Consider the following 24252-nt stretch of genomic DNA (forward strand, 5'->3'; position numbering starts at 1 on the left):
ATTTTGTAAATCAGGTTATTACCAAACTGTCCGAGCATATGAGGATAACATTAAAAAACCATTGTGCATATCATCCACAAAGTGCAGGCTTAGTGGAAAGAACAAACGGAACAGTCAAGACTAAGGAAAACAATGGAGGAAACAGGAAGACCGTGGGTGGAATGTGTGTCTCTAGTAGAAACATGCATGAGAATCACGCCCACGGCAAAAGGGTTGTCTCCCTTTGAGATCATAACAGGAAGGCAATTCAGACCAATCACAGACGAGGTGAGGGAGGAGGATGATGCTGAGGCAGAGACTACATTAGCTGAATGGATGAGCAGACTCTTCAGAAGCAATGAGATAGCTCGAACAAATAACCTGCCAGACATTTCTACTCCCTTACAGGATACTCGAGTGCAGACTGGTGACCAGGTCCTCGTGAAGGTGATTAAGAGGAAGCATTGGCACTGTCCACGGTGGGACGGTCCCTACACGGTACTGCTGACAACACCGACTGCACTAAACATCGCCGAAAGAACTACGTGGATACATCAGGGCCACTGCAAAAAGATAATACCTCTCCAACTTAACGACGGATAAGTGGCGGAAGTCCGGCTACAAAGGGCGGTGTTTCATTAGGAAATACTGGTCTCAACCCCGGTGAAGAAAACACCAGAACCACTATCACACATAGACTATGTTGGGAGAGGTGTTGTTTGTAGTGGCCCTACTGGGTCTGACGCTAATGACTATACTGACACAGACCCCTCTCAAAAGGACGAATATACTTACCTCCAACGTGTAAGACTTAAAGCTAGGTTACTGTCTGTCATATGACGAGTGGTTCAAAAATGTCAAAAACAAGTGAATTAATTCTGAAAGTAATAAAGACACTGTAACCAGCTAGTAATTATGAAAAACAGGAGGGAATGTTAGAGTTTATTGAAGGATAGATATGTTTTCATAATGTGTTCTCATAAATGTGTTTAAGAAGAGTCTTAGTCAGGAAGGGAGGAACAGAGAACAGTCTGTTCAGGAGCACACACACACACACACACACACACACACACACACACACACACACACACACACACACACACACACACACACACACACACACACACACACACACACACACACACACACACACACACACACACACACACACACAAATTCACATGACAGAGTCACAAGATACACACAAACACATATTGGTGTTGGTCATCACCACATGGTTGTCATGTTACTGTATTGTTGAAAATAAAAGGGCTGCACTGAGAGAAGGCGAGCGGAGTTGGTTGAGAGTGTACATTTGCAGGTCTCACCTACCTCTTCTTCCTCCTCTCACTCCCAGCCCAGCCCAGCCCAGCTCTTCCTCTTCCTCTTCCTCTCACTCTCACCCACCTCTTCCTCCTCCTCTCACTATCACCCACCTCTTCCTCCTCCTCTCACTCTCACCCACCCCTTCTTCCTCCTCTCACTCCCAGCCCAGCCCAGCTCTTCCTCTTCCTCTTCCTCTCACTCTCACCCACCTCTTCCTCCTCCTCTCACTATCACCCACCTCTTCCTCCTCCTCTCACTCTCACCCACCCCTTCTTCCTCCTCTCACTCCCAGCCCAGCCCAGCTCTTCCTCTTCCTCTTCCTCTCACTCTCAACCCAGCTCTTCCTCCTCTCACTCTCAGCCCAGCCCAGCTCTTCCTCTTCCTCTTCCTCTCACTCTCAACCCAGCTCTTCCTCCTCTCACTCTCAGCCCAGCCCAGCTCTTCCTCTTCCTCTTGCTTCCATGTTGGCTTCCATTGTTGCAGTAAGAAAGAACTCACCTGGTCTTTCCATAGCGCTCACATCCTGACCGATGAGCCATCGATGATGCTCTCAGGTGATTGGTCGGGTGGAACGTGCTTCTTGATCATTGGTCCATGTGTGAGGCCTTTTGAACATCAGTGTTTTAAACCTGCTCACACGTGACTTCATGTCAGACTCCTGGTCTCACGTGGAGAGACGTGTGCAGAGGTTTGCACAAAGTGCATGTTGATTTGCAAATTGTGTGGAAAGCTGAAAAGCTGTTTAGAGTTCTGGAGATCTGAGCTCTTTGAAGGTTAAAGTAAGTGTGCTTCATGTGTGATTTGAGTGTGTTAGCAATCGAGAACACCTGTGAGACTACAAGCTCACTGGGGTTGAGGCTTTCTTACACGTGGCTCGACTGCCCCTCATGTCTGATCCAAACATAGTAACGGGTCAGAAGACTGCCCCTCATGTCTGATCCACACATAGTAACGGGTCAGAAGACTGCCCCTCATGTCTGATCCAAACATAGTAACGGGTCAGAAGACTGCCCCTCATGTCTGATCCACACATAGTAACGGGTCAGAAGACTGCCCCTCATGTCTGATCCAAACATAGTAACGGGTCAGAAGACTGCCCCTCATGTCTGATCCACACATAGTAACGGGTCAGAAGACTGCCCCTCATGTCTGATCCACACATAGTAACGGGTCAGAAGACTGCCCCTCATGTCTGATCCAAACATAGTAACGGGTCAGAAGACTGCCCCTCATGTCTGATCCACACATAGTAACGGGTCAGAAGACTGCCCCTCATGTCTGATCCACACATAGTAACGGGTCAGAAGACTGCCCCTCATGTCTGATCCAAACATAGTAACGGGTCAGAAGACTGCCCCTCATGTCTGATCCAAACATAGTAACGGGTCAGAAGACTGCCCCTCATGTCTGATCCAAACATAGTAACGGGTCAGAAGACTGCCCCTCATGTCTGATCCACACATAGTAACGGGTCAGAAGACTGCCCCACATATCTGATCCACACATAGTAACGGGTCAGAAGACTGCCCCTCATATCTGATCCAAACATAGTAACGGGTCAGAAGACTGCCCCTCATGTCTGATCCAAACATAGTAATGGGTATTGGGGGAAATAATTATTAAAGTTATTTAATAATTGTGACATTTATTTTACTTTTTGAAGATGAACGATGCTCAAAGTGAGGGGGCAAAGAATACATCTGAGGAAGCAATCCCCCTTTGCCCTTGTCCTGATGGGGGTCTACGGGAAGTACTGGTTCCTCTATGTTGGTACTGGTTCCTCTATGTTGCTACTGGTCCCTCTATGTTGCTACTGGTTCCTCTATGTTGCTACTGGTTCCTCTATGTTGCTACTGGTTCCTCTATGTTGGTACTGGTTCCTCTATGTTGCTACTGGTTCCTCTATGTTGCTACTGGTTCCTCTATGTTGCTACTGGTTCCTCTATGTTGCTACTGGTTCCTCTGTGTTGCTACTGGTTCCTCTGTGTTGGTACTGGTTCCTCTATGTTGGTACTGGTTCCTCTATGTTGGTACTGGTTCCTCTCTGTTGGTACTGGTTCCTCTATGTTGGTACTGGTTCCTCTATGTTGGTACTGGTTCCTCTCTGTTGGTACTGGTTCCTCTATGTTGGTACTGGTTCCTCTGTGTTGGTACTGGTTCCTCTATGTTGGTAGAGCTGCAGTAAAACACCAGAGTACACACTTCCTGTGGAAATCACTTTAATTTCTCTGTTCATTTCATAACAACATCATCCGTCATCAAAGGTTCACAAAACAAAACATCCACAGATCTGAAGAAGGAGGGGGGGGGGGTCAGGGTCCCTGTGATTGGTCAGAGAGCGTAGGGGGGGGTCAGGGTCCCTGTGATTTGTCAGAGCGTAGGGGGGGTCAGGGTCCGTGTGATTGGTCAGAGAGCATAGGGGGGGTCAGGCTCCGTGTGATTGGTCAGAGAGCGTAGGGGGGGTCAGGGTCCGTGTGATTGGTCAGAGAGCGTAGGGGGGGTCAGGGTCCCTGTGATTGGTCAGAGAGCGTAGGGGGGGTCAGGGTCCGTGTGATTGGTCAGAGAGCGTAGGGGGGGGGTCAGGGTCCCTGTGATTGGTCAGAGAGCGTAGGGGGGGTCAGGGTCCATGTGATTGGTCAGAGAGCGTAGGGGGGGGGGTCAGGGTCCATGTGATTGGTCAGAGCATTTGGGGGTCAGGGTCCGTGTGATTGGTCAGAGCATTTGGGGGTCGGAGTCCATGTGATTGGTTAGAGAGCATTGAGGCCACTCCCCTCTGCCTTCTTCAGTTCTTTTAAAGCCACGCCCTCTGTTGTGACCACGCCCTCTTTCAAAGCCACGCCTTCTTCTGGTTGGAGAGGGGCGAGATTTGTTTCCGACCTGAACAAAAACATTTATATAAGCAAGGATGCTAACACAGCTAACTCTGTTAACAAAGCTAACAGGGATATATATACGCTTTCAGAGCTAATAAGGCTAACTCTGTTAACAAAGCTAACAGGGATATATATACGCTTTCAGAGCTAATAAGGCTAACTCTGTTAACAAAGCTAACAGGGATATATATACGCTTTCAGAGCTAATAAGGCTAACTCTGTTAACAAAGCTAACAGGGATATATATATGCTTTCAGAGCTAATAAGGCTAACTCTGTTAACAAAGCTAACAGGGATATATATACGCTTTCAGAGCTAATAAGGCTAACTCTGTTAACAAAGCTAACAGGGATATATATACGCTTTCAGAGCTAATAAGGCTAACTCTGTTAACAAAGCTAACAGGGATATATATACGCTTTCAGAGGTAATAAGGGTAACTCTGTTAACAAAGCTAACAGGGATATATATACGCTTTCAGAGCTAATAAGGCTAACTCTGTTAACAAAGCTAACAGGGATATATATACGCTTTCAGAGCTAATAAGGCTAACTCTGTTAACAAAGCTAACAGGGATATATATACGCTTTCAGAGCTAATAAGGCTAACTCTGTTAATAAAGCTAACAGGGATATATATACTCTTTCAGAGCTAATAAGGCTAACTCTGTTAATAAAGCTAACAGGGATATATATACGCTTTCAGAGCTAATAAGGCTAACTCTGTTAATAAAGCTAACAGGGATATATATACGCTTTCAGAGCTAATAAGGCTAACTCTGTTAACAAAGCTAACAGGGATATATATATATATACGCTTTCAGAGCTAATAAGGCTAACTCTGTTAACAAAGCTAGCAGGGATATATATATACGCTTTCAGAGCTAATAAGGCTAACTCTGTTAATAAAGCTAACAGGGATATATATATGCTTTCAGAGCTAATAAGGCTAACTCTGTTAACAAAGCTAGCAGGGATATATATACGCTTTCAGAGCTAATAAGGCTAACTCTGTTAACAAAGCTAACAGGGATATATATACGCTTTCAGAGCTAATAAGGCTAACTCTGTTAACAAAGCTAACAGGGATATATATACGCTTTCAGAGCTAATAAGGCTAACTCTGTTAACAAAGCTAACAGGGATATATATATACGCTTTCAGAGCTAATAAGGCTAACTCTGTTAACAAAGCTAACACCGATGACCCCGTCCCGGCTGATAATGCTCACAAAGGTTATACTTATATATATTTGCTCTATGTGTTTGTGTTGTCTCCTGGGTTCTTTAGTGCCCGGAGTGTGTCTTTTTATTTCCTCCCAAACCCCATCCCCTCAGGAAGCCTTTGCCTCCTGTCAGGTCATCATTGTAAATAAGAATTTGTTCTTAATTGATTTTCCTGGATAAATAAAGGTTCTACTACTACTACTACTTACAATGCTGGCACTGCTAACGCTAGCACAGCTGATTCAGCTATCTTACAGACAGTGGCGGTTCTATGGGGTGGCACGGGGTGGCAGCTGCCACCTCAGAAAAATGCCTTGCCACCCCAGCTGCCACCCCAGTTGGCAGCTTTGTTTTGAAAGAAAAGTTGTTGCTCATCGGACATTTATGAGATAAAATCTCTAATGTCCGAGTGCAAGTGAATGCAGCGCAAGACGCGAGCCTTGTAACCCCTCCCCCGGCCCTGGTGCGAGCCTGGAAATATGCTTGGCAGCGATTTCATTTGAACGGGGGGACGGCGCAAAACGAGAAGCATTTCGGATCCAAGCAGACGGAAGGAATGAGGTGTTTGCGGTCTACAGTGACAGAGAAGAGCCTGTCAGTGCTGCTCTAAGGCAAGTTTATTTATATAGCACTTTTCTGTACGCGACAATTCAAAGTGCTTTACAAAACAAATGAAAATACTTTTTAGGAATAAATACAGTACAAACACATAGGCCTATATAATGGCATTTCACAACAGGCATTACAAAGCAAAGATAATCAAAATAAACACCACAGGTATAACACACATGTTTAAAGGCATACTGTAGTTCGAATATGATCAGCTCAATTAAAAGCAGCCAAAGAGAGATGTTTTTAGTCTCGATTTAAAAATAGTAAGCGTTTCTGTGGACGTGCATGATTTGGGTAGTTTGTTCCAGAGTGTCGGGCATAACAGCTAAACGCTGCCTCTCCATGTTTTGTTGTTACTCTCGGAGCCGATAGCAGATCCGTCCCAGAAGACCTGAGCACTTTTATGGCTCCTAATTATGCAGGAGTTTAACAATATACTTTGGTCCTAAACCATGTAATAATTTAAAAACTAGCAATAGTACTTTAAAATCAATTATTTGGCCGACTGGAAGCCAATGTAGAGACTTCAGAGCCGGACTGATGTGATCCACTCTTTTAGTGTGAGTGAGGACACGAGCAGCAGCGTTCTGGATCAGCTGCAGCTTTCTGATGGATTGTTTAGTGAGACCTGTGAAGACACTATTGCAGTGGTGGAGTCTACTGAAGATAAAAGCATGGACAAGCTTTTCTAAGTCCTGTTGTGACATTAGTTTTGTAATCCTCGATATGTTCTTCAGGCTGTACTCAGCATTGAATCAAAACGCACCATAGCTTTAAATCTTAAAACGTTTGTGAGGCGTTTTGCTGAACAAGATGGTAATCTCTGCATTCAGCTGTAATAGGCAACTTGATGCTCTGCTCACGGATGACTCGATGAGCATAACAAACTGTTAAGACGATCACCTTATGTGTGTAAATATATTATTTTCTTTGTGGGGGTCTGCCCCCAAAAAACAGTTTCAAGTCCTGAGGAAGTCAAATCAGACGTAAAACTTCACTGCAGCCACCAGAAAGTAACCACTTTGATTTAGCTAGGCCAGTGGGTAAGGACTAACCCTAACCCTCATAGCAGCAGCGATGTTTATGTTTAGCTGAATACACGTTTTAACCCTAACTGATGCAGTTAGTCACTTCTTTAATGTTTGTTCTTTCTGATGTAAAGTCCAGGTTGTAACTGTCTGCAGTAAAGTCGTGGGGCGCTGAACTGTTCCTTTGGATCTTTTGAATCTTTTGAATTGTGATAGTAATTACATGTCTTTCAAATTTGAAGGAGGGTGAGCAAGCATCTTGAGGAACATCCAACATTAACTCTCCAAAAAATATAGTTTATTCAATAATAAATGAATATGTGAATCATAACAGTGATTGACAGCTGATAGGAATAATATGATTGTTAATATTATCATATTCATTCAGACAAACATCGACGAGACAGTTCATTCATGTACTTATTGCAGCAGTCTGCATAGATTGGTACCCCTGCTGGTCTAAGAGTGAAACAAACTCATCCAGTTATTGTTCAGTTAAAATGCATTCAATGATGTCGGCCACCTTATATATTTATATTTATATGTAAGGGTTTACTGATGTGCCACAAAAATGTCACCTAATGTTATTGAGTTCAAATAAATATTGTGGCTTTCCAAGTTAACATTGATTGATATGGCTGCGATTAAATCAGCATATACTTCTGCCAGGGGATGCCACCCCTGATATTCTCCTGCCACCCTCTGGCCACCCCATGAATATGTTTCTAGATCCGCCCCTGCTTACAGAGCGACTAATTAAGCTGCTAGCCGTTAGCTTACCCGTTCTCCTCCACGTCCTCAATGGTGTCGGGCAGCGGCTTGTTGAGCGTCTCCGGCAGGAAGCAGGCGAAGACGCTGGCAAACACCGCCGCCCCCCCGTAAACAACACTGGGCAGAGCAGGGAGTATCTGGGAAATGCAGTCCATCAGAAGGGTTAGCATGAATTACGTAGGAAGGGGGAGATGTATCTGATTCCTGGACGTACTTATAAACATGGGACAAACAACAACAACAACAATAATGATAACATGTTCAACGAGAGACCTCATCAAGGATCAGGACCGCGGGCGCCGCCATGCTGCCGACCCTCGCCATGGTGGAAACAAAGCCCATTCCTGTCTGCCTGCACACACACACATACACACACACACACACACACACACACACACACACACACACACACACACACACACACACACACACACACACACACACACACACACACACACACACACATACACACACACACACACACACACACACAAAAACACACACACACACACATGATGCATGGCTGTGTAATGTATGTATACTGTCAACCCACAATGTTCCCCTTTTTTTTTTGTCACACAGAACGATTTGAAAAACAATGTATTTCTATTGGTAGTATGTTTCGTGCCTGCCTGCGTCTTTTTGTCCGGTCGGGTCGTGGAAGACCGGAAGCTGTGGGGTTCATAAAAACATGTTCTTACTCAATATCAAGCCACGATTATTGTTTTTATTTTAAATCGTATAATGTCTAACTTTTTTTGTCGTCTGTGAGGAAAAGAAATGGCTCAGAGCCTCAGAATACTGAAATCTGTAATTTTTGAAGTATTTATGTCCTACTAATTTGTTATTCTTTTCTAAATAACACACAATTATCCTTGCTTTTATTTATTTGTTTGATTCCATAATCTCTGGCTTTTTTGGCGTCCGTCAGGAACTGCATTTCAAAATAAAAATAACCCGGAAACAGACGTAGGCCTATAAGGGACATTTCGAGCATCTTTGCGATACACAGCCACTGAACTGATTACCCAAGATCCTCAGCTATGGTTTAAGCTCGCTGATTGGATGTTTTAGCCGCAATGCATGTAGGGATATGGTGTTCATGCCATTTAAAAAAAAGAAAAGAATACTTTATTCCGAGTGTGCTTGCTTTTCTCTTTGAAAGTCATCACATAACGGCATTGTAATACACGGTACGGTTGCATTAAATATTACATATCTGCCGTAGTTCTCTATTTATAGAGCCCTGATGAGAAGACTTCCAGACAAACAGGAGGAACTGCCGCAGAAACTGAATATGTGACGTGGATAATAAATATATCAACAATTAAACAACATCTTCACTTTCTCTTCACACAATAAGTCTCCTAGCAGTATCAACACTAATTCGGCTGACTTTTACATTTGATCCAATTTATTTGAATGTAAGATTACTATGTGAGATTACTATATTATTATGGCTGTGTGTACCTTGTGTGCACCGCCTAGTGGTTAAAGCACGTTATTGAATTATTGTTTTTATGTGTTATATTTGATTAAGAAAATATTAAGAGTACATACTTTCATAGGGGGAAAGTAGAAGGTCAATGATAGAAATATAAAATATAAAAAATCAAGAAGATACTGTAAGTGATCTCTACAATAATACAGTTTAGTGCAGGATGTACAAATATATTATTAGGAGGAGGTGCAAAACGAATTAACCTGTTAAGCCCTGAGCCTGTTTTTCAGGTCTCAGGCTCGAAAATGACATTCCCAGAACAAATGACCATATCTTCTAAAAGGGTTAAATTAATAATCTTTTATCTCAAAGTAATGATAAACCTGTGAGTTGGATGCAGAAGAGTCAGAATTAATATAGATGTTTTTTATTTTAAAGAAAATTCAGATTGAACACAGTAAAAAAACTGTAAATTATAGTGTCCGTCCAAAGACTCTTTTTTTATTTACAGTGCAAACTAACCTTGGATGATGGTAAGGTAGACTTAAAGCTTTGGGAATCCAAAGAACAACATATAATAAGTACCCTGTATCAAGATTGATGCAAAACAAGTGACCTTTGACCTTTTTAGAGAGGTTTAGCACAAAAAACTCCACCTCTGAGGTGATTTAGGTGGAAATGGGGGTTTTACCGTTTCTCTGGAACCCATTGGTCGATTTTGGTGATTGACATCTCTTTCTGACCGTTAGAGCCAATAGAATCGGAGGGGAATCTCCCCACTCACACACATACTAAAACACAAAAGTGGGGGCTTCGCGCACACAGTTTTGCACCAGAGTGAAGCTGTCTCTTGGGCCCTTTCTTATTTATTTCTCTAACTCCCCTCCTCGACTCCCCTCCTTGATTCCTATCCTCAAGACTTAGTCCCGCCCACAGGAGATATGAGCGGAGGAGCCGAGGAGGGGAGCCGAGGAGAGAGGAGGGGAAACAGCAGGTGGTTAGAGAAAGGAGAACTCCTCTCCTCTGAGCGGTCATTTTAAAGAAACGTCCATTAATGATGACAGGAGGCACAGCCTCTGTCTGAGGGACACGTGTGTTCATGACCACTTCTATATTTACTTTGATTCATTCACAGGGCGGTGTCATGAGACAATAACAGGCTACAGATGAGGACACACACACACACACACACACACACACACACACACACACACACACACACACACACACACACACACACACACACACACACACACACACACACACACACACCTACACACTGTACCACACACACACATACACACTGTACCACACACACACACTGTACCACAAACACTGTACCGCACACACACATACACACTGTACCACACACACACCTACACACTGTACCACACACTGTACCACACACACTGTACCCCCCCCCCCACACACACACACACACACACACACACACACACACACACACACACACAACACACACACACACACACACACACACACACACACACACACACACACACACACACACACACACACACACACACACACACACACACACACACACACACACACACACACACACACACACACACACACACACACTGTACCACACACAGACACACACTGTACCACACACACACCACACACACACACACACACACACACACACACACACACACACACACACACACACACACACACACACACACACACACACACACACACACACACACACACTGTACAACACACCTACACACTGTACCACACACACATACACACTGTACCACACACACCGTACCACACACACTGTACCACACACACACAGACACACACCTACACACTGTACCACACACACACACACACACACACACACACACACACACACACACACACACACACACACACACACACACACACACACACACACACACACACACACCCACACACACACACACACCCACACACACACACACACACACACACACACACACACACACACACACACACACACACACACACACACACACACACACACACACACACACACACACACACACACACACACACACACACACACACACACACACACACACACACACACACACACACACACACACACACACACACTGTACCAAACACACCTACACACACACACACACACACACACACACACACACACACACACACACACACACACACACACACACACACACTCTGTACCCCACACACACCTACACACTGTACCACACACACGTACAGGTCCTAAAGCATAATCAGGCTACAGCCGTGGTGTATTTTATTTGGTGAAGCACTAAATGGTCGTAGAAACATATCGACTCTTTGTTTGTAGATATCTACTAAACTAAAGCAAAGAGAGTCGGCCTGTTCTACTGAGTGATATATATTACACTCTGCTCTGCTTTCTGCACGGACCTCTAAGCTGGTCTCTCTGGAAACATCGTGTCGCGATGAAAGCAGTTAATAAAATAATATCCAAGGGATGCATGCACAGCTGTGATTGGCTGAGAGAAGTCTGGCCGTGCGTCACGACTCTTTGAAACATCTCTGTTCGCGGAAATGCATCCACGAAGGAGCCGTGGAGGAGCCATCAGTGTATCTTCGGTTATAGCTCCTCCAGAGAGCCTCCTCTCTCCTCTCTCCTCTCTCCTCTCTCCTCGGTTAGAGCTCCTCCAGAGAGCCTCCTCTCTCCTCTCTCCTCTCTCCTCGGTTAGAGCTCCTCCAGAGAGCCTCTTCTCTCCTCTCTCCTCTCTCCTCTCTCCTCCGTTAGAGCTCCTCCAGAGAGCCTCCTCTTCGCTCGATCCTCGGTCCTCGAAGTGCATTTAGAGAAATGAGATGTGCTTCAATATGGCGCGCTGAAATTCATTTCCGGGTCACTACCGGAGGACCGAGGAGTCGAGGAGGGGACATTTTTTAAATGAGAAAGGGCCCAGGTCTGACATCTGAAAACCTAAAAGCAGGTTTATTGCTTATGGATTATCATAAATCATTCAAAGGGACACATTGGATTAACTTCAGCAGCATTTTTATCGTTTTAATGCCACTGAAGACCACTTTTGACCAGACTACCACACAGGTGAGCCATGTTAGCGTTTTTAGCTACCTAGCGCCACATGTTTTGATGTCTGTTCTTGTTATTATCTCTGAGAGTTCGTATCATTGAGTGATACTGAGGGTACCCCTCGATTCTGTGTCCCCTCACGATGTGAAACGATGGGTTGGATGTGCAGCAAAGATAAATAATAAGGTTTTGTGAGTGAATTTCGGTGAAGTCATCTGTTAGCATTTTTTGCCCGTTGCTAATTCACAGGCTCAGCGTTATGGGGTTTAAAAAAATAAATAAAAATGATCAGTTAGATGAGTTCCTTCCCATTACATGGATAGAAAACATTCATACACTGAACAAAAATATAAACGCAACACTTTAGTTTTTGCTCCCATTTTTCATGAGATGAACTCAAAGATCTAAAACATTTTCTATAAACACAAAATAACCATTTCTCTCAAATATTGTTCACAAATCTGAAAAAATATGTGATAGTGAGCACTTCTCCTTTGCCGAGAGAATCCATCCCACCTCTCAGGTGTGGCATATCAAGATGCTGATTAGACGACTGTGTTCGTCGTCCATTACATACGCCTGCCCATACCATAACCCCACCACCACCATGTGCCACTCGATTCACAACATTACCCTAGCCCTAATCCTACCCCTCACACCAGATACTGACTGGTTTTCTGACCCCCCTGTCAGAGAATATTTTAATCCGATCTCTTTGTGTCTAGAGGTTCTCAGCTTTTCTGAGAAACTGTTAAATTACAAAGATATGCTTTTCGTTAAGTCGCATATGCTCCTGCCTGTAACTTGAGGAGGACACAGGTCAAGAAGTCATCTGCCTTCCTGTGGGGGAGAAGTTTGGCACATGTTAGTTTGTAATACAAACGGGTCTTTGTTCCAATGTCTGGTAATGATTAAGGTAGGAAAGGCGGGCTTTTTAGGTCCCTCCTTTATGGATATACAGATCTATGTTTCTACTTTATGTCTTCAGAGTTTGATTGGTTGGCTCACATGAAAGTGTGATATACTTTGGGATCTCTCCGGCCGTATTATACTCTCAATAAATAACAGTGTTTGACTAAAGCCGCTCCAGTTTCCATCCTTTCCTGAGCCTTGGCTCTGCATTGCTGCACATAAGTTTCCATCACACCCCCCAGACCCCCCCAATAAAGCAAAAATGCACGTTTCAGAGTGGCCTTTTATTGTGGCCAGCCTCAGGCACACCTGTGCAATAATCATGCTGTCTAATCAGCATCTTGATATGCCACACCCGTGAGGTGGGATGGATTATCTCGGCAAAGGAGAAGTGCTCACTATCACAGATTTGTTCAGATTTGTGAACAATATTTGAGAGAAATGGTTATTTTGTGTTTATAGAAAATGTTTTAGATCTTTGAGTTCATCTCCTGAAAAATGGGAACAAAAACAAAAGTGTTGTGCTTATATTTTTGTTCAGTGTAGTTTAATAACTGAACATGCCCTCAGACACTGTTTCATGCAAGATGTTGCAGGAGGGCCCCAGAACCGGGGTCTCTCGGGCGTAACAGGTTAACCTTTATTTAAACATTAAATAATACTTTAGGTTAATAATAATAATAATAATAATAATAATAATAATAATGGGTTCCATTTATAAAGCACTTCATATTTGAATTCAAATCCCGAAGTGCTCCAAGTAGTGAGCATGAACAGTATAAATAAACATTACACAACACGGTAGAATTAATAAAAAAGCAATAAAAATAAATAAAAAATAAATAAAAGGGTGATAAAAAGGTCTAGGCAAAGGCTCTTTTGAAGAGATGGGTTTTGAGGCCTTTTTTAAAAGCCTCCACGGTCTGTGGTGCTATCATTTGGTCGGGGAGAGCGTTCCACAGACTGGGGGCAGCCGAGCAGAAGGCCCGGTCTCCCATAGTACGGAGCTTAGTCCTGGGGGGTTTGAGGAAATTGGAGTTGCTGGAACGGGTGGTCCGCAAGGAGGTATGGGGGGTGAGGAGTTCCTTGAGGTAGGGAGGGGCAGTTCCATGGACACACTGGTGGGTGAGGACAGAGACCTTGAATTCGATCCTCAGCTCCACGGGTAGCCAGTGTAGTGCTTTAAGGATGGGGGCGATGTGATCATATTTGCGCACCCTCATCAGGATCCTAGCAGCGCTGTTCTGAATGTACTGGAGCTTTTGGATGCTTTTGTTAGGGATCCCGATGAGGAGTGCATTGCAGTAGTCCAGCCTGGAGGAGACAAAGGCATGGACCAGCTTTTCGGCATCAGACAGAGTGAGTGTGGGGCGGAGTTTGACGATGTTCCTGAGGTGATAAAAGGAGTTCTTGCACAGCTGTTTAATGTGGGGCTCAAAGGTCAGATGGGCGTCCATTTTCACACCCAGGTTGGTGACTGCTGAGTAGAGGGGATTGTCCTGGCCGGAGAAGGTGATGGTGGTGATGGTGGATGACCGAACCTGGTGTGGGGTGCCAACTGTAATGGCTTCGGTCTTGGAGCTGTTGAGTTTCAGGAAGTTTTGCTTCATCCACGCCTGTATCTCCTCCAGGCAGGCAGTGAGTGTGGGTGAAGGCAGGGCTGCAGAGGAGGTAGGGTTGATCCTGAGGTACAGTTGGGTGTCATCAGCGTAGCAATGGAATGATACTCCATGTCGGCTGATGATAGAGCCAAGAGGGAGCATGTAGAGTGTGAAGAGGGTGGGGCCGAGAACTGATCCTTGAGGGACACCACAGGTGATGTTGTGGGTACCCGACTCTGCCTCGCTCAAGGAGACGTACTCTGTTCTCCCGGTGAGGTATGATCTGAACCGGTCAAGGGGAGAGTCAGAGAGTCCCATGGTGGAGTGCAGACGATGGAGGAGGATGCCGTGATCGACGGTGTCGAAAGCTGCAGTGAGATCGAGGAGGATGAGGAGAGGGGAGAGGGAGAGCCAGCATCAGCCGTCATCAGCAGGTCATTGGTGACCCTGACCAGGGCAGTTTCTGTGCTGTGGCCTGAGTGGAAACCAGACTGGAACTTCTCAAATAAGTTGTTGGAGTTTAGGTGGTCCTGGAGCTGAGCAGCAACTAGTTTTTCCAGCACTTTTGATAAGGAAGGTTGGAAATGAGTCTGTAGTTAGCTAGCACTCCCGGGTCAAGGGAGGGTTTTTTGAGATGAGGTTTTTTGAGATGAGGTTTGATGGCAGCGGTTTTTAGGGCCGAGGGGACATGGCCAGCCTGGAGTGAGAGGTTTACTATCTTAGTGATCATGGGGCTCATGGTACAGATGTACGATTTTACAAGAGCTGACGGAAGGGGGTCCAGGACACAGGTGGAGGGCTTCATCCTCCTAACGATGCCCTCAACCTCTCGCTGAGAGATGTCCGTGAAACAGCGAAGAGGCTGGGTTGTCCCAGGCTGTGGGTCAGCAGTTGTAACTGGAGGTGCAGAGGGGCTAGAGAGGAGGGAGCGGATAGTATCAACTTTGTTAGTGAAGAAGGCGGCAAAGTTGCCACACTGCTTCTCATTGGAGTCGGAGTGTAGAGGACTTTGAGGAGGTGGTTTATGGTGGAGAAGAGTTGCTTGGAGTTTCCTGTACTGTTGTTGATGAGGGAGGAGTAGTAATGGGACCATGCATCTCTGAGGGACTGTGCATAGGCCTTCTGGTGTTCATGATAGGCTAACTGGTGAACAGTCAGTCCTGAGGCCTTGAGCCGCCGCTCAAGGACACGCCCAGCTGTCTTGATTCTCCGCAGTTCGCCGGTGTACCAAGGGGCTGAGCGCGAGAAGGTGACCATCCTGGTTTTGAGGGGGGCGTGCCGATCAAGGAGACTCTTAAGGGACTTGTTGTAATATGCAACTGACTCACTTACTGATGAAAAAATGGCGGAAGAAAGATGCTGGAGGTCCAGGGTCATGGTGTCCGGGTTGATGTTCCTCAAGTTCCTGAAGTGGATTTGGCGTTTGGGCATGCTGAGTGGGGACTGGAAAGAGAGCTCCATAGAGATGGTCTTGTGGTCAGACACCCCCAAGTCATACACTAGCAGATTGCTGATGGGGGCGGAGTTTGTGATGACCAGGTCGAGCGTGTGGCCCTTGCCGTGTGTGGGGACATTAACATGCTGTCTGAGATTGAGGAAGTCCAGAAGTAGCAGAAACTCAGTGGCAGAGTGGCAGGAGGAGGAGTCGACGTGAATATTAAAATCTCCAAGTATGATAATATTGGCAGAGGTTGTGCATAGCGTAGTGAGAAGGTCTTGTATCTCTGGGATGAAAGCTGAGTTGGGTTTGGGTGGCCGGTAGATCAGAAGTATTGTCAGGGCAAAGGGGGGTTTACATTTAAATGCAAGGCATTCAAAAGAGGACAATACAGGCAGGGGCAGGAGTGACAGTTCCAATTCCTTTCGGTAGATGACAGCTAGGCCTCCACCACGACCAGTGCCGCGGGCTTTCTCCAAGTAGCCAGGAGGGCAAGCGTCATTGAGGGTGGAGTAAACCTCTGGCTGATGCCAGGTTTCCGGGAGGCACATGAAGTCCATTTTCTCATCAGTGATGTGGTCATGAATGAAGGATGCTTTATTACTGAGGGATTGTGTATTCAGAAGTTCTATTTTGGCTTTGGAAGATGTGGTGAGTCTCTGTAGGGGCCGGAGTAGGCTGTAATCCACTCCACGTTTTCCAGACTCCTTCGTGTGTGGCGATCTCGCGATGCTCTCCGTGTATTCATGCAGCGGTCTCGTGATGTTTCTGGCACGATTTGACCCCGCCATGAACGGGCTCTGATGACGCGTCAGATGTGCCATGCCCATGGTGGTGGTGGGGTTATGGTATGGGCAGGCATTAGTAATGGACGACAAACACAGGCCACTCGATTCACAACATTACCCTAACCCTAACCCTACCCCTACCCCTACCCCTCACACCAGATACTGACTGGTTTTCGGACCCCCCCAGACCCGCCCAATAAAGCAAAACTGCACGTTTCAGAGTGGCCTTTTATTGTGGCCAGCCTAAGGCACACCTGTGCAATAATCATGCTGTCTAATCAGCATCTTGATATGCCACACCTGTGAGGTGGGATGGATTATCTCGGCAAAGGAGAAGTGCTCACTATCACACATTGTTTCAGATTTGTGAACAATATTTGAGAGAAATGGTTATTTTGTGTTTATAGAAAATGTTTTAGATCTTTGAGTTCATCTCATGAAGAATGGGAGCAAAAACAAAAGTGTTGCGTTTATATTTTTGTGCAGTATAGTAAGGTTGTAAGGTAAAAAACCTTAAATGAAAAATAAAAGATAATTACTGTAAATACAATGCACATCAAATAATAAATGCAAAAATACATGCTTTACATATACTTTTTAACACTTGTGAATATTGTTTTTACTTTCTTAGTGTATTTTTATGAATTATGTTTTTAAAAAGTTTGTAACTTATGCAGTCTCATTAAAAATGCAAATATACATTTTTAGCAGCATGCAAACCGTTTTTATCAGTCTACATCTCTCTTCCACGGTTCTTCTGCTGGTTCGTTGCTGCTGGACGGACGGACGGACGGACGGACGCACGCTCTTCAGTTTGTCCCTCTCCAGCTTTGATTACTGCCTTCTTTCAGGTGCGGTGCTTTTAAAGGTGCAGCAACACTGATTAGCAATTAGGTAATGATTTCAGACAGCTGCCACTCCGTCAATCAGCCCGACCTTTTAACCCCTTGATCTCCTGTGAGGATTTTCCAAGTTGACTTCACAAGTACTGAATATACTTTATAGAGATCTGCAGATAAATGTTTAATAATAATAATAATAATAGCTTTGATTTATATAGCGCCTTTCAAGGGACCCAAGGTCGCTTTACAAGTAGTAGGGCAAAAAACAAACATAACAAAACAAAAGTCAGACAGACAAAACAACAGATCGATTAGGGGCCGAAAGCCTTGGCAAACAGATGGGACTTGAGGGCCCTTTTGGGGGGGTATATCCAGTCTCTGATAGTGTTACGTTATTATGAGAGTGCTCTGTTTGATTCTGAAATTGTATATATTTATATAAATATATATGTGTCAGGGTTTCCGTTAGCCGGTAATTACAAGGTTTTTAGCTGGTAAAATTGAATAAAAACCGGTAAATTCAAAACCTGCCGGTCAAAATGTCCGATGCTCCGATCGATCAGCCGTCGGTCATTATCGGCCGATATTCATTCTTAATAGTTTGATCTGTGCTCTCTATAAAGGCCGATCAGGAGAGCTGGATCTGATCGATATGGACATAAATGCGAGTGAAGTGTAACCGGACGCGAGAGAGAGATCAGATCAACTGCTGCATAATCACCTGAAGGCCCGCCCACTGTTTAGTGCGCCGCATGAGAAACTGACGGGCTGTCAGGAGAGAGAGGGAGGGAGAGGGGAAAAGAGAGGATCCGTTTCTCCCGTGTTGTTATTCAAAGTTAATTTAAACTTTTGAATAATGTACTTCATCTATTGCAAGTAGTTTCTTTGAATGTAATAATTATGTTGTTTGTTGTTTGCGGAATAATTTATTGAAAATGAATCTGAATTTTTCGATCTGTTACGATTATAAACTGAAGCAATATAAAAATGACTCCCATTAACTGCGTTTTAAACATCAGCATATCCGGTCCTAATCCGTTAATTACCTGCTAACAGAAACTCTGCTACACAATTCTTATTATTATTATTGAAACATGACCGGTAAGTTTCAAATGTGTCTGGTAAAATAAATTCTGTTCGGACATTTGACCGGCGAGAAAAAATCCTAGCGGAAACCCTGATATGTGTGTGTGTGTGTGTGTGTGTGTGTCCCCTCATCTGTAGCCTGTTATTGTCTCATTACACCGCACTGTGAATGAATCAAAGTAAATATAGAAGTGCTCTTGAATACATGTGTCCATCAGACAGAGGCTGCTGCCTCCTGTCATCATTAATGGACGTTTCTTTAAAATGACCGCTCAGAGGAGAGGAGTTCTCCTTTCTCTAACCACCTGCTGCTTCCCCTCCTCTCTCCTCGGCTCCCCTCCTCGGCTCCTCCGCTCACATCTCCTGTGGGCGGGACTAAGTCTTGAGGATAGGAATAAAGGAGGGGAGTCGAGGAGGAGAGTTAGAGAAATAAATAAGAAAGGGCCCAAGAGACAGCTTCACTCTGGTGCAAAACTGTGTGCGCGAAGCCCCCACTTTTGTGTTTTAGTATGTGTGTGAGTGGGGAGATTCCCCTCCGATTCTATTGGCTCTAACAGTCAGAAAGAGATGTCAATCACCAAAATCGACCAATGGGTTCCAGAGAAACGGTAAAACCCCCATTTCCACCTAAATCACCTCAGAGGTGGAGTTTTTTGTGCTAAACCTCTCTAAAAAGGTCAAAGGTCACTTGTTTTGCATCAATCTTGATACAGGGTACTTATTATATGTTGTTCTTTGGATTCCCAAAGCTTTAAGTCTACCTTACCATCATCCAAGGTTAGTTTGCACTGTAAATAAAAAAATAGTCTTTGGACGGACACTATAATTTACAGTTTTTTTACTGTTTTCAATCTGAATTTTCTTTAAAATAAAAAACATCTATATTAATTCTGACTCTTCTGCATCCAACTCACAGGTTTATCATTACTTTGAGAAACAAGATTATTAATTTAACCCTTTTAGAAGATATGGTCATTTGTTCTGGGAATGTCATTTTCGAGCCTGAGACCTGAAAAACAGGCTCAGGGCTTAACAGGTTAATTCGTTTTGCACCTCCTCCTAATAATATATTTGTACATCCTGCACTAAACTGTATTATTGTAGAGATCACTTACAGTATCTTCTTGATTTTTTATATTCTATATTTCTATAATTTACCTTCTACTTTCCCCCTATGAAAGTATGTACTCTTAATATTTTCTTAATCAAATATAACACATAAAAACAATAATTCAATAACGTGCTTTAACCACTAGGCGGTGCACACAAGGTACACACAGCCATAATAACTTTGTATTATTATAGTAGGACACTTATGTATGTACAACATCTGAAGATGTGTAGTTGTATTCATGCTTTCACATAATTTTACAGCGTATTGCTATACTATTTCAGACTCAGTATTTACATTCTTACATTCAAAGAAAATCAGTAATATCTTTAAAAACTACAAGTCCCTTTCTATCAGCTGTGCACCGTTATCTACCATTGGATCAAATGTAAAAGTGAGCCGAATTAGTGTTGATACTGCAAGGAGACGTATTGTGTGAAGAGAAAGTGAAGATGTTGTTTAATTATTGATATATTTATTATCCACGTCACATATTCAGTTTCTGCGGCAGTTCCTCCTGTTTGTCTGGAAGTCTTCTCATCAGGGCTCTATAAATAGAGAACTACGGCAGATATGTAATATTTAATGCAGCCGTACCGTGTATTACAATGCCGTTATGTGATGACTTTCAAAGAGAAAAGCAAGCACACTCGGAATAAAGTATTCTTTTCTTTTTTTTAAATGGCATGAACACCATATCCCTACATGCATTGCGGCTAAAACATCCAATCAGCGAGCTTAAACCAAGGCTGAGGATCTTGGGTAATCAGTTCAGTGGCTGTGTATCGCAAAGATGCTCGAAATGTCCCTTATAGGCCTACGTCTGTTTCCTGTTACTTTATTTTGAAATTCAGTTCCTGACGGGCACCAAAAAAGCCAGAGATTATGGAATTAAACAAATAAATAAAAGCAAGGATAATTGTGTGTTATTGGTGAGAACATAAAAGTGTGTTATTTAGAAAAGAATAACAAATTAGAAGCAAAAAAAGATTTAAAAAATACAGATGTCAGTATTCTGAGGCTCTGAGACATTTATTTTCCTCACGGACGGCAAAAAAAGCCAGACATTATACGATTTAAAATAAAAACAATAATCGTGGTTTGATATTGAGTGAGAACATGTTTTTATGAACCCCACAGCTTCCGGTCTTCCACGACCCGACCGGACAAAAAGACGCAGGCACGAAACACACTACCAATAGAAATACATTGCTTTTAAAATCGTTCTGTGTGACACAAAAAAAAGGGGAAAATGGTGTTGGTGAACACGAATCAATAGATTAAATGTTGTGACTATAACACGAAATGACGTGAGACTGGGTTGATACTGTATATATGTATTTATATATGTACAGGGGCTCACCTGAGCACGGTAGGGTACAGCTCACCTGTGTATAGGTACACGGTGGTGAAGGAGGCCGAGGTGAAGCCTTTACCCAGACAGGCCAGCGTGGTGCGAACCGTCTGCATGTCTGTGGGGGGAGTACACCTGTCTCTCACACCTCAGTACACACTGTGTGTGTGTGTGTGTGTGTGTGTGTGTGTGTGTGTGTGTGTGTGTGTGTGTGTGTGTGTGTGTGTGTGTGTGTGTGTGTGTGTGTGTGTGTGTGTGTGTGTGTGTGTGTGTGTGTGTGTGTGTGTGTGTGTTACCTGCAGGGACCAGGATGTTGGCGAAGATGATGAGGGCGGAGACGAACAGGCAGGTGGCCTGAGAGACGCGTCTCCCCAGGTAACTGAGCATTCCCAGAGCCACCAGCTTAGCGGGAAAATCCACAGCCCCGAAGATCAGCTGGATCTGGTAGATACTCACCTGGACAGGTGAGACAGGTGTGATGGAGACAGGTAGGACAGGTGCGATGGAGACAGGTGGGATGGAGGCAGGTGGGACAGGAACAGGTGGTACAGAGACAGGTGAGACAGGAGGACAGATGAAACAGGAACAGGTGAGACAGGTGGGATGGAGACAGGTGGAACAGCAACAGGTGGTACAGAGACAGGTTAGACAGGAGGACAGGTGAGACAGGAACAGATGAGACAGGTGGGATGGAGACAGGTGAGACAGGTGCGATGGAGACAGGTGAGACAGGTGGGATGGAGACAGGTTGGACAGGTTTGATGGAGGCATGTGAGACAGATGGGATGGAGACAGGTGAGACAGGTGTGATGGAGGCAGGTGAGACAGGTGGGACAGGAACAGGTGGTACAGAGACAGGTGAGACAGGAAGACAGGTGAGACAGGTGGGATGGAGACAGGTTGGACAGGTGTGATGGAGGCATGTGAGACAGATGGGATGGAGACAGGTGAGACAGGTGTGATGGAGGCAGGTGAGACAGGTGGGACAGGAACAGGTGGTACAGAGACAGGTGAGACAGGAAGACAGGTGAGACAGGAACAGGTGAGACAGGTGGGATGGAGACAGGTTGGACAGGTGTGATGGAGGCAGGCGAGACAGGTGGGATGGAGACAGGTTGGACAGGAACAGGTGAGACAGGAGGAGGCATGTTTGTTCTTTCTGATGTCAGTTGATCGTATGTCTCTGTTAGTGAAAACATTCAGAGAGCAACAGGAAGTGTTAGCTTAGCTGCTGTTAGCTTACATGTAGCATCAGTGCTAATCATGTGACTCACCCCAAACTTCTGCAGGTCCATCGCCAGACCATAATACGCAAAGCTGGTGGCAAACCTGCAGGATGACATCACTGTCAGACGGGCATAACTATATGTACATGGATATATAGCTATAAATACATCATGTGAAATACATCATGTGAAATACATCATGTGAAATATATCATGTAGAAATATATCATGTAGAAATATATCATGTAGAAATATAATCTATGTAAACACACTGCTGCTATCTGACATGTGTATCTGGGTTTTCAGTTTGAAAAACATAAGCTTCATATTGTTTCTCTACTCTGTCAGCTGGTAGCAGAACAATGAAGTGTGTTACAGGTGTGTGTGTGTGTGTGTGTGTGTGTGTGTGTGTGTGTGTGTGTGTGTGTATGTGTGTGTGTGTGTGTGTGTGTGTGTGTGTGTGTGTGTGTGTGTGTGTGTGTGTGTGTGTGTGTGTGTGTGTGTGTGTTACAGGTGTGTGTGTTACAGGTGTGTGTGTTACAGGTGTGTATGTGTTAATGAAGGTGTGTATGTGTTACAGGTGTGTATGTATTAAAGAGGGTGTGTGTGTGTGTTAATGAGGGTGTGTATGTGTTAATGCAACACACTCTCACTCCCTAAGCGTCCAATAGCGACGTTTGGTCAGTGTCCGTGGCGTCCAGTTGTGACGCTCCTAGGCTCCTTCAGCGTCATAAAGGGACGCAAATAGCTTTCAACTGATTGCAATGTATTCCCATCTGCGGCGGGATTTGACGCTCATGGAAGCACGGCATTCGTTTATGCCGGCTGCCCTTAAAGGCAATGTGAGCGTCCATTCCCATTGGATAACAGAGAATTGTACACCCGGAAGTAAGTACTCCTCTTACTGTCGATTGATGTCACAGTGATATCTGCACTACTCATCGACTAACACCAGAGTATCCTTGTTAGTTACACAACATTGATTGGTTTAAATTGTGTGCAATGCTTTTGTATTTTTCCCCTTCGAAATATGTTTTCTGAGTAAAGGATGGCAGAAGACACTACACTACCCAGAATACCCAGCTATCGTTTGGCCTACACCATGTGCTCTGTTTGACAAACCCCGTTTTTTTCACCATTCATTCCGATGGCTGGCGTCTATGTCACGTGATCTTCACATTTCTCCCTGCAGAAAAAGAAAACATGGCCGAACTTCGTTTTATTCTCGTGGAAAATGCCTATTTTAAAGTAAAATGCGTTTTGATGTCATTTGATGCGAGAAATATTAGTTGTTATTTCAGATTATGTGTGCAGTGGATGCACGTGATTTTTAGTTTGCTAGTTATTATGAAAATTACCTCAGGAAATCGCGACGTTTTCATTGTTACCAAGGTGGTTGCTAGGGACGCTGCTATCGATATTATTTCTGTTATGTTGTGTAACTGTTTAATGGTGTAGGCCTACACAACTGTGGTGTAGTTCTGCACTGAATGAAAAACTTGGGTTGCAGGCTCCTCAATAGTGCATTACAAGACATCTATCAGTATGTGTGCATACCTC

At 44.3% G+C, this 24252-nt stretch overlaps 1 protein-coding gene across 4 annotated transcripts in view; it reads right to left on the reverse strand.

Moving 5' to 3' along the window:
* Nucleotides 1-3507: 3507 nt before the first annotated feature.
* Nucleotides 3508-24252, reverse strand: part of LOC117442915 (solute carrier family 22 member 6-like) — a 57176-nt gene continuing 36431 nt past the window's right edge. For all 4 annotated transcript variants that reach the window (XM_034078864.2, XM_034078867.2, XM_034078865.2 and 1 more), the window contains 6 exons: nucleotides 22741-22795; nucleotides 21763-21922; nucleotides 21476-21584; nucleotides 8088-8166; nucleotides 7824-7951; nucleotides 3508-4182 (listed from right to left, as the gene is read on the reverse strand). In XM_034078864.2, coding sequence (XP_033934755.1) covers nucleotides 4053-4182; nucleotides 7824-7951; nucleotides 8088-8166; nucleotides 21476-21584; nucleotides 21763-21922; nucleotides 22741-22795 — 661 coding nt within the window. In that variant the 3' untranslated portion in view covers nucleotides 3508-4052. The remainder of the gene's footprint in view (nucleotides 4183-7823; nucleotides 7952-8087; nucleotides 8167-21475; nucleotides 21585-21762; nucleotides 21923-22740; nucleotides 22796-24252) is intronic.

Source organism: Pseudochaenichthys georgianus, unplaced genomic scaffold, assembly GCF_902827115.2.
Source record: "Pseudochaenichthys georgianus unplaced genomic scaffold, fPseGeo1.2 scaffold_503_arrow_ctg1, whole genome shotgun sequence".
Taxonomy (NCBI): Eukaryota; Metazoa; Chordata; class Actinopteri; order Perciformes; family Channichthyidae; genus Pseudochaenichthys; species Pseudochaenichthys georgianus.